We start from the raw sequence: 12,171 nt of genomic DNA, 5'->3' as shown, positions 1-12,171 counted from the left end.
GAATCACTACACACTGAGCAAGTACAGAAGTTACCAGGAACAACGGGAGGGAAAGTAGAGCAAAAACAAGGGGTTTTGCAGATGGAGACAGAGACTAAAGAGGATGGGAAAGTACAGGAATGGAGTAGTGGAGTACTACAAGAGATGGAAGAAGCTGAGAGCAAATATGGTGGACAGAGGGCGGGAACATCGTGGGAACACCACAGTCACTCATGGACAGAATTGATAGGGCAGACCTCTGAGCAGGGCTGTCCAAGAGCTGCCATCCAATCTCAATCAGAAGTGCTGATGACATCATGGGGGAAGCTCAGTGACAGGCAGGGGCTCCCAATAGATTCTGCCACTCAGAAACAAGAAGAAAGAGCAGAAGGGAGCTTCTCAGAAACTCATGCCCATCAAAGCAGGAGTCCCAGAAAGGAGAGAGAGAATTGTGGAGAGTGTCAGCTGCACCAGGAGGCGGAGCCAAGACCCAGATCGAGTGAGACAGGGCATGGAGGAGAGTGTCAGCTGCACCAGGAGGTGGAGCCAAGACCCAGACTGAGTAAGACATTGCCAGATACAGAGAGAGTACATGAAGGAGAGTGTCAGTTGCACCAGGGGGCGGAGCCAAGTCCCAGACCCAGTAAGACAGAGCATGGAGGAGAGTGTCAGCTGCACCAGGAGGCAGAGCCAAGACCCAGACTGAGTAAGACAGTGCCAGATACAGAGAGAGTACATGAAGGAGAGTGTCAGCTGCACCAGGAGGCGGAGCCAAGACTCAGACTGAGTATGACAGTGTCAGAAACAGAGAAAGTGCATGGAGGAGAGTGTCAGCTACAAGAGGAGACAGATCCCAGACCTGGTCTGAGTGGGACAGTTGCAGAGCAAGGGAACGAGTGCTGGTTGGGAACAGCAGCAACTGGCAAAGGACTGGAAGTAGAATATTGCAGAGGGGGAAGAGACAGAAACAGCACAAGTGAACTGAACATAGTGGGGTTAGTGGACATGGGAGAGGAGGGAGGGGAAGAGAGGGGGAGGGGAGGAAGGCAGGAAGGGAGTGGGGAAGGGGGGAGCATACTGGTATCAGCCCCTTTATCCTTTGCAGCAGTAGTACGGGGAGGAGGGGCAGAGACAGGGAAGGAGGAGGGGAGGCAGGAGTCAGACATGGAGACAAGGGGAAATCCATTTTCTGGTCCGTTGCGGGGTCCCGGGAGCGGTGTTACCCCAAAACGTCGAAATGTTGTCCAGCTGCGTTGGGTGGGCACAGGGGTAGCACCACCTAGAGAGGTTGTTTTAAGAATGGTATTCTCCCTTGGCTTTATCCCTGAAGATTTGTATGCATGCATACACCCTGTGGGAATCCCTGAATATGATATTAGTTTCTTAACAGGGCGAGGTTTGGACCTGTTTTGGGAAAAGTACACAGAGGTGCAGCATCAGGGTAGATGGGTGGATTTTAAGGCTGTCCCCATCAGTAGACAGGACGCAGTCCAGATTACCATTTTGGTACGTAATGAATCTCTTATGGCTGCAGACCTGTCATACTGGTTGGGACGGTATGCCGAAATTAGGACCCCATTAAGCAAAATACCAGACCAGAGTCGTGTGTGGGCGGGGGGGTGGAGTGCCCTTGTAAAATTAAAACAGGCAGGCTATGTCACCCAACATATACCTTCAGCCGCATACATTGGAAGGGATCGAATTCAATGCTTTTATGCAGGACAACCCAGACAGTGCTACAGGTGCGGATCTTTCCGTCACTTAAGCATGTCATGTACAGTGTTAAAGTGCTCGCGATGTGGTAGTACAGATCATGACACCAGCGACTGCACTACCATACGCTGTAACCTGTGTGGAGGCTTGGGGCACCCTTTTAGCAAGTGCCCACAAGCATCGCACAATCAGGTAGAGGAAGAGAGGAGGGGGGAGGAAGGGGCACAAGCAGAAACTACAAGGATACAAGGACAGAAGCGGGAAGCATTAAAGGGATTAATGGATAAATCAAATACCACTATTCATACAGAGGCAGGCACTAAGGGAAAGGGAAAGGGGGAGAAAAGGGCATCAGGTTTGGATCACATTCAAAGAAGGGGTATTTGTGAAAGGATGGAAGAAGGAGGTGGGGAGAAGGGGGGAGAAGAAGGGGAAGCATGGACCCTGGTAGGGAAACATGGAGGGAAGGGGGGTCGGAGGAAGGAGGGGAGGGGGCTAGCCCGAGCGGGGAGAACAGATATTCTGGAGAAGAGCCAGAGTAATCGATATGCAGTGTTTCAGGTTTCAGGTGAAGGAGAGGGTGATCTTGAGATGAATCCACCCCAAAGGGAGGTTTTGGAGGAGAAGAGGAGGGAGGGGAGGGGAGCAAGGAATGAATCATCTGAAAGACTTAACAGAGAGGAGCCAGCAGTGTTACCCCCAAGTCTAACATCACATCCTACTAGTTTAACGAAGGGCCTCATGCAGGAAATAGAGGAGGGTAAGGAAGGGATGAAAGGGGAAAGGGCTGGTCCAGAGGAAACCAAGAAAAAAAAGGGTAGAAAGAAAGCCGGGGAAGATGACTCAGAGTGGGAGGATTTGGAATTAGAAGAAATTATAGAGGATCCTGAAGAAATGATGGGGGCAGGAATATCTGTGAAGAGGGATTGCGGTGAAGAGATGAGGAGGGGTAAGAAATTTAAGAAATAAACCATGGCTGCCTTGTCCTTAATCTTTGCAACTCTGAATGTAGCCAGCATAAAGGCAGAGAGAACTAGATTTGTCGCCTTTAGCGATTTGACCCAGTGCAAGGTAGACTGCATCCTGTTGCAGGAGACTCATTTGGATTCTTTGCAGCTCCTGCACCGGGCCAAGAGAGATTGGAAAGGGGGGCCCTCATTCTGGTCTCTGGCCAAAGAAAGATGCGCAGGGGTGGCTATTCTTTTTGCCACCCGAGAAGTGGAGATTACGAGGGAAATAGAGGTGGAGATAGGGAGGTGTGTTGTCTTAGACGTTTTCATTAGAGGGGTAGCAGTGCGAATCATTAACTTTTATGGGCCCCAGATTAGTTGGGAACGCAAGCAGCTGTTGCTCCGGGTGAAACCGTATTTATATACAAGCAAATTGGTGGTATTTGGAGGAGACTTTAATATGGTCTTACAGCAAGCAGATAGAAAGGGGTCCAGGCGTCAGGTGGGTTATGACAGCCTCCAGCTGGCAGCAATTGTAAAACAGGCAAGACTGGAGGTGGCGGGAGGGAAGGGGTTCACTTTTAGAAGGGGAGACACGGAGAGCCGTATTGACTGGCTCTTTGTAGGCGGGTTGGCTAAGTTTCAGGGGCAGCCGAATAGATGGACGGAATATTCAGATCATGCCTTAGTTTCCACAGTCTTAACAATATGCGAAGGGGCGCAGAAAGGCCCAGGATTTTGGAAACTGAGTGCAAAGTTATTAGAAGTAGAGGAAAACAGACAAATATTTGAGGGTTTTTTAGCAGACCAAGAAACACTATGGGAGGTGATGGATGATAAGGGAGCCTGGTGGGACATGGTAAAGGGGCGAGTCAAGGCCCTTTTCCGGTCCCTAGCCAGGAAGCAGAGTCTGGGGTTACAGGCACAGTGCTGTCGTCTTCGTAAGCAATTGGACCACGCGGTCTCCAACCATCTAGAGAAGGGAGAGATAGAAGCTTTGCAGGCCCAGTTGAGGCTGTTGCAATATGATCGATACGCTGCTTTGCTTCTGGAAAGGGAATATGGGCATCGGTATTCCCCGGATCCTTTCCAGAATTGCAAGGTAGCAGTAGGACACAAGGTCATTTATGCTATGAGAGATGAAGCAGGGCAGCGATTGACGAACCAACGTTCAATCGAGGCCAGGGTCATTCGGTTTTACACCCAATTGTGGGGGAAAGAGAGCTTGGTTTCTAACTTCATGCTATCATACGTGCAGAGTGCCCCAGGCTTGGAAAAGGTTTCGGAGGGGGAGATGGAACAACTGCTTAGGCCCATTACCACAGGAGAGGTAGATGATGCTATTGATACGCTATCAGCACGTACAACTCCGGGTCCCGATGGGCTGACCCCAGAGTTCTACAAAAAATTCCGTGTGGTCCTGATTCCAGTGTTAGCTGCAATTTTTAATAATTGTTTGCAGAACGGGCGTTTGGCCCCTTCACAGCAGTGTTCTATTTTGGTTCTCCTCGCAAAGAAGGGAAATCTGGAACTTATCGAGAACTGGAGACCCATAAGTCTTCTGAATGTAGATAGGAAAATAATGGCCAGGATTATTTACAACCGCCTGGCTGGGGCAGTGGGTGGTCTCTTGTCCTCAGCACAGTTTTGCTCGGTGAAGGGGAAAGGGGCAGTGGAAGCAGTTTGTACCATCCGTGAAATAGTGGAAAGGAGTCAAGGTGGGACAAAGGGAAAGTATTTGCTGACCCTTGATCAGTCTAAGGCTTTTGACAGGGTGTCCCAGGAGTACCTATGGCTAGTGCTTCGGTGCTATGGGATACCCGACCAGTTTATAGGGTGGATCCAGACTTTGTATCGCAATGCAAGGAGTAGCACTCTAATAAATGGTTGGGTGGGCAAGAGCTTTGCAGTGAGGTCAGGGGTACGGCAGGGGTGTCCCCTCAGCCCCTTGCTGTACGTCCTTTCCTTAGATCCTTTCCTCAGAAGGTTGAGTGGAGGGTTTAGCGGTCAACTAGAGGGCATCTCTTTGGGTTCACACACATGGCGATGTGTCGCCTACGCAGATGATGTCACAGTAGTAATCAGTAGCAAGGAGGAAGCCGAGCGAGTTCAGACCTGGATGGCAGAATACACACAGGCTGCGGGGGCCCAGATAAACCAGGATAAGAGCTCCGCAATTTGGGTAGGACAGGGCAGACCAGCTTTCAAACTTCCCAGTCAGTACCCAGTAGCAAGGGATGAAGTACGGATCCTGGGTCTCTGGGTAGGCAGACAGGACTATGATACGATCAACTGGGAGAAGGGGCTGGGGAGAGTCGAGGAAAGGGTGGCCCAGTGGAAATCATATAAGTTGCGGTTTGTGGAAAAACTGCATGTCATTAAGACCTATCTGATACCCCTTCTCCTGTTCATATCCAAGGTCTGTTTACTGCCTATATCGTTACATGCCAGAGTATACAGCTTGTTTTTCCAACAGCTATGGGGGAACAGGATGAATATTATCCGGAGGGAGGTGACCTATTTGCCCAAAAGGGAGGGGGGGTTGGGAATGGTCAACCCTGTGGTACATTTTAGTTGTTTCTTTTTCCAACAAAATCTGGGAGGGGTCTTGCGGGAAGGGAGGCCGGCTTGGGCAGACTGCATGGCCTCCTGGCTTCAGCGGTACTTGAGGGATTGGGTGAGGGGAGGTCAGGCAATGCCCCTGCGAGGGAAGGCGGGATACTTGCCACAGTACATCTCACCTCTGTTGAGATTGGTGAAGAGATGGGGTATCACAGTACAGGAAATCCAGAAGGAGGACAGGAGGCAGCTACAACACCGCATTATTCAGACACACTTTTCAACACGTCTAGCCTTGAGGGACTGCCCAGGTCCACTACAGGAGGAAGGTCTGGCTTTCCTCAATTCATCACGCCTCCCCCGGAAGATTGCGGACATGGCCTGGCTGACTTTCCACAGCCGGCTTTATGTTCGAGCTAACATGAAAAATAGAAACAGCAATGATCGTAAGTGCCCGAGGGGGGAGTGCGTGACGGAGGATGAAACAATGGACCACTTCCTCCTCAAGTGCCCGTTCAATCAACAAGTCTGTCAGGCAGTAGCCCGCCAATTAGGGATTCCTTTCTTCCACCAGCTATCTTATGCAGAATGGGCCTATGGAGGGTTTCCAAAAGGAAAGGGGTGGTGTAGGGAGACACTGTATATCATCGCTGCAGCCCTTTGTTACTTCCTGTGGCAGGCACGCTGCCAAGCTTCATTATATCGGAAGTGGCTGTCTGTACAGGAGGTGGCAGGGGATGTGGTACATTTTGTCCAGCAGCTGGCAGTGAGGGAGAAGGAGCATTGTTCTGGACTACAGTGGGCAAGGCATTGGAGGGGTTTTTCGTTTCAGCCTCCCTGAGTGGGAGGGTTTGTTGAGGGGCGGGGGTATTGGCCAGTAAGGTTTTATTTATGTATTAGTTAGCGGGTTTTATTGCTTGTTTTATCGCTTGTTTGTATGCTTGGTTTGTCTTGTTGCAAGTTTCAATAAAGACAATATGACACAGACACACACACACAAACGCAAACACACACACAAACACACACACACACACATAGACACACACACAAACACACACACACACGCAAACACATACACACGCAAACACACACACACATAAACACACACGCAAACGCAAATGCACACACAGATAAACACACACAAACACACACACACGCAAACACACACAGATAAACACACACAAACACACACAAACATATGACCACAAAAGCCACCCGCAACCCCCCCACACACACACATACAAACACAAACACACACACAAACACACACACACAGAAACGCAAACACGCACACACAAACGCAAACACACACACAAACACACAAACACACACACACAAACGCAAACACACACACACGCAAACACACACACACGCAAACACACACACACATAAACACACACACAAACACACAAACGTGCACACACACAAACACACGCAAACACACAGATAAACACACACAAACACACACACACACACAGAAACACACACAGAAACACACACACACAAACACATATATGCACATAAACACACACACACAAACGCAAACACACATAAACACACACAAACACACATACAAACACACACACACACACAAACACACACACACGCAAACACACACACATATCAACGCAAACGCACACACAAATGCACACACATAAACACACACACACAAACACACACACTCATAAACACACACACAAACACACACACACACATAAACACAAACACATACAAACAAACATAAACACACACACGCAAACACACACACACATAAACACACACACAAACACACAAACGTGCACACACACAAACACACGCAAACACACAGATAAACACACACAAACACACACACACACACAGAAACACACACAGAAACACACACACACAAACACATATATGCACATAAACACACACACAAACGCAAACACACATAAACACACACAAACACACATACAAACACACACACACACACAAACACACACACACGCAAACACACACATATATCAACGCAAACGCACACACAAACACACACACATAAACACACACGCAAACGCAAATGCACACACAGATAAACACACACAAACACACGCAAACACACACAGATAAACACACACAAACTCACGACCACAAAAGCCACCCGCAACCCCCACACACACACACATACAAACACAAACACACACACACACACAAACGCAAACACGCACACACAAACACACACACAAACGCAAACACACACACAAACACACACACACAGACACACACACACAAACGCAAACACACACACAAACACACACACACACACATAGACACACACACACACACACGCACACACATACACACGCAAACACACACACACATAAACACACACGCAAACGCAAATGCACACACAGATAAACACACACAAACACACACACACGCAAACACACACAGATAAACACACACAAACACACACAAACACATGACCACAAAAGCCACCCGCAACCCCCCCCACACACACACATACAAACACAAACACACACACAAACACACACACACACAAACGCAAACACGCACACACAAACGCAAACACACACACAAACACACACACACACACACACACATAGACACACACGCAAACACATACACACGCAAACACACACACACGCAAACACACACACACATAAACACACACACAAACACACAAACGTGCACACACACAAACACACGCAAACACACAGATAAACACACACAAACACACACACACACACAGAAACACACACAGAAACACACACACACAAACACATATATGCACATAAACACACACACAAACGCAAACACACATAAACACACACAAACACACATACAAACACACACACACAAACACACACACTCATAAACACACACACAAACACACACACACACATAAACACAAACACATACAAACGCAAACGCACACACAAATGCACACACATAAACACACACACACAAACACACACACTCATAAACACACACACAAACACACACACACACATAAACACAAACACATACAAACAAACATAATCACACACACACATACACACACACAAACACACAAACGCAAACACACACACATAAACACACACACACAGAAACACAAACACACACACACATAAACACACACACATAAACACACACACAAACGCAAACACACACACGCAAACACACACACACACACACACACATAAACACACACACAAACACACACACACGCAAACACACACACACACACTTAAACACACACACAAACACATACACACACACACATAAACATACACACACATAAACACACACACAAACACACAAACGCAAACACACACACACACGCAAACGCACACACAAACGCACACACACAAACACACACACACAAAACACACAAACACACACACAAAAAAACACAAACAAACACACACAGAAACACAAACACACACACACACATAAACACACACATACACAAACAAACACACACAAACACACACACACACATAAACACACACATACACAAACAAACACACACAAACAAACACACACACAACACACATACATACACACACACAAAAACACATACATACAAACACACACACAAACAAACACACACAACGATGCACCTCTAAGTGCCCCCCCACCGCATCGCCACAACAACCCGTGCAACGGGGCATCAGAAAGCCCCTACCCCCTTCCCTCCTCGCCGCATCACCCAACCCCTCCCCCGCCGCTTCACCAAGCCCCTCCCCCCCACATCGACCGCCTTGCCACCCGCGACCGCTAATACAAACTCTGTCCGGCGGCTGCTGCTGCTTCTATTCAGCAGCAGCAGCCCGTACATAAAGAAAACAAACAAACAAAAAAACAACCTCCTAAAATGCACCTCCGTGGAGTACCATCTCACATTGGCTGACATCTCTGCAGCCACTCCTCCTCTCCCCTCAACGTCAGTGCCCCTGCCAGAAGACCCCTGAGAAACGCCGAGACGTCAGAGGGGAGAGGAGGAGCACATGCTGAGACTTCAGCCAATGTGAGATGCTTCTCAACGGAGCTGCGTTTTAGGAGGATTTTTTTTTTGTTTGTTTTCTTTATGAACGGGCTGCTGCTGCTGAATAGCAGAAGCAGCAGCCGCTGGACACAGTTTTTATTAGCAGTTGCGGGTGGCGAGGGGGTTGATGAGGGGGGAGGGGCTTGGTGATGTGCCACGGTGGGGGGGTCGGGTGATGCGCGAAGTGGGGGACAAGGGGCTTTCTTTGGGTGCTGCGCCGGCTGGGGGGGGAAGGGGGGGTCTCGCTGGATGTGGGTGGCTGGAAGGAAGCAGGGGGAGGGGAGGGTCGCTGCAGATGGGTGGCTGCAGGGGGGGGCAGGGAACAGGGAGATAGGGATGGGGCTCCACACACCACATGGGTGCCTGCAAGGGGGACAGGGGATACAGGACGGACACTGCAGGGCGGGCAGGGGGACAGAAGGGTTGGTGGTCATCAGGGGGGACAGGTGGGTCGATGGACATGGCTGGCCACAGGGGAGGAACAGGGAAAAAGGAGAGGAGTGTCCTCAGACATGGGTGGCTGCACAGGAGAGGAGGGTCGCTGGACATGGGTAGCAGCAGGGGGGGCAGGGGGACAGAAGGGTCGCTGGACATGGCTGGCTGCAGGGGGGACAGGGGAGAGAGGAGGGATGCTGCACATGCGTGCCTGCAGGGGGACAGGAGGGATGCTGAGGGGGGGCCTGAGACCACATGGGTGGCTGCAGGGGGAGCAGGGGAGACAGGAAGGACGCAGCAGGGGGAGAGGAGGGTTGATGGGCATGGGTGGCTGCAGGGGGATGCTGGACATGGGTGGCTGCAGGGGGAACACGGGGAGAGGAGGGTCGCTGCACATGCCTGGCTGCAAGGGGGCAGGGGAGAGGGAGGGGGTGAGGGGGTTCCTCACACCACACACGCAATCACTCATTCTCTGTCTGCCACATACACTCTCACTCACACACTCACTGTCTTTGTCCCTCTCTCTCACACAGTGTCACACAGAAACACAAACACTGTCTCTCACACACTCTCTCTCTCGCACAAACACATACACTCTGTCTCTCTCTCACATTCTCTCTCTGACACACATGCTCCATCTCTCACACACGCTCTTTCTGAAACATACACTCCAAGGAAAACCTTGCTAGCGCCCGTTTCATTTCTAACAGAAACGGGCCTTTTTTACTAGTACATATATAAGAACCCTCAGTAATATTGTTCACCCATACATACACATATTTTTCTGATTTTTTTGTTCAATACATTATTTGATAGGCCTTAGTGTTTTGGAATTTTTCACTGGCCTTATTGTTTATTTAAATTTTGTTTTGTCCAGTGTTTTGGGATTTTGTACACTTGATTTCAAATCACTGCTCATCCTTACTGAATATACAATTGAGCCCCTCCCCCCCCAAAAAAAACTAGAGTTTTTTGCTGATTTCTCAGTAACCGCTTGGAATTTTGGCGTAAAATTTTGCAACTGAATTTTTGCTATCTACATTTGTTTGCTGAGTGAAATGAGGTTATCTATAAGCACGGCAAAGTTGCAGACTTGTTAACGTGACCACCCAGTGATTTTCACACATTCCAAAATTTTTGCATTGTAAAACTACTATTATTTGAAAATAAAAAAGGGGTACCAGCTTACTGCTAATGACATTTCAGTGATGTAGACTTTTCTCTGAGAAGCAATGTTAGAGACCTATCACAAGCTCCATCTAAAGTCACAAACAATCGCCAAACTCCAGGAAGTGCTGCAGACAATCTGGGACAGCCTGCCACAAGGACCAATCCAGAAGGCTGTTAGGAACTTCCAAAAGAGGCCTGCGAAATTCTGGCACAATGTTAATGGTATTGTTTGAATGACGTTATTTTACTGTATTTTAGCTTGAACATTTTTAACGCACAAAAATTGCTAGGTAGTAACACAAAAATGTCAGTAACATCAACATAGCTTAAGGTAATTTAATGTTGTTTACTAGCAATACGTAACTATGGAGACTAAATAAGCATGTAAAATTTCTCATTGAAATTCAAAGTGCTTGCTGAGAAAACTACAAAAACTCTAGGGGGTTACTTTTTTTTTTTTTTTGCCTCTCTCTGTACATACTAAATTAAGCACCAGTACTAGTGAATTACTTAGTACAGTCATTGCACTATCTGAACACTGACCCCCCCCCCCCCCCCCTCATACACATCCGTTAACGTAATAAGGTAAAAGTAGAATCAACTAGACTAGCAGAAATTATGTCAGTTGGCAAGCTTACTTCTCCAGAAATTATAGTCAAGTCTTAAGGTTCTGTTAAAACACAACAATGAACCCATATCATCATTGTCATAATGTAAAATCCAAGGATGTTTGGCAGGTATTGATTGGTTCTGTTTCCAAACTTTTACAGGAAACAATACCAAGATTTAAATGACATGTTCAAGAAACTTATGCCATTGCTTGAGCAGGAGCTGAAAGACTTTATAGAGACCAAGTACTTCATTGGTAAGTCATGGGAAACTTAGGTCAGAGAAATGGGGGTAAAGTGTCTTCTTTCTATGTTTGCTTTTTAAAGAGATTGAGATGTTAGTTAAATGAAATACATATGTAAGTAAAACAATGTGTGCAATGAGATTTAAATGTATTTTCATGTTCAGGGGAGTCAAAATAATCGATATTCCAGTCGATATTCAGCTCATGGTGATCAGTGGTTTGGAAATGCTGACCACCGCAGGCAGAACTATCCCCAGATACTCAATGCCAGGCCATGTTTGGGCACCAGCATTAAATATCCAGGGCTAGTTTGTTATATGATGGACAATATTCAGCTGGGACCTACATAAGACACTTATGCGGGTCCAGGCTGAATATTGGCCAGGACCAATATTTTCCGGTGTTTTTTAGGTGTTGCAACCCCTACATTTTTATTTTGTGTTGTTTTCTGTGTCATTTATGGG

At 47.8% G+C, this 12,171-nt stretch overlaps 1 protein-coding gene across 1 annotated transcript in view; it reads left to right on the top strand.

Annotated features, from left to right (window-relative positions):
- The window catches only part of TBC1D21 (TBC1 domain family member 21), a 115,631-nt gene that overhangs the window by 28,049 nt on the left and 75,411 nt on the right, over positions 1–12,171 (top strand). Inside the window, 1 exon segment of the mRNA XM_030191427.1 lies at positions 11,625–11,719. Within this exon segment, the coding sequence (XP_030047287.1) occupies positions 11,625–11,719 (95 nt within the window).

Source organism: Microcaecilia unicolor, chromosome 1, assembly GCF_901765095.1.
Source record: "Microcaecilia unicolor chromosome 1, aMicUni1.1, whole genome shotgun sequence".
In the NCBI taxonomy this organism is placed as follows: domain Eukaryota; kingdom Metazoa; phylum Chordata; class Amphibia; order Gymnophiona; family Siphonopidae; genus Microcaecilia; species Microcaecilia unicolor.
The sequence above is the reverse complement of the archived record's forward strand: the minus strand, read 5'-3'. Positions and strand labels throughout refer to the sequence as shown.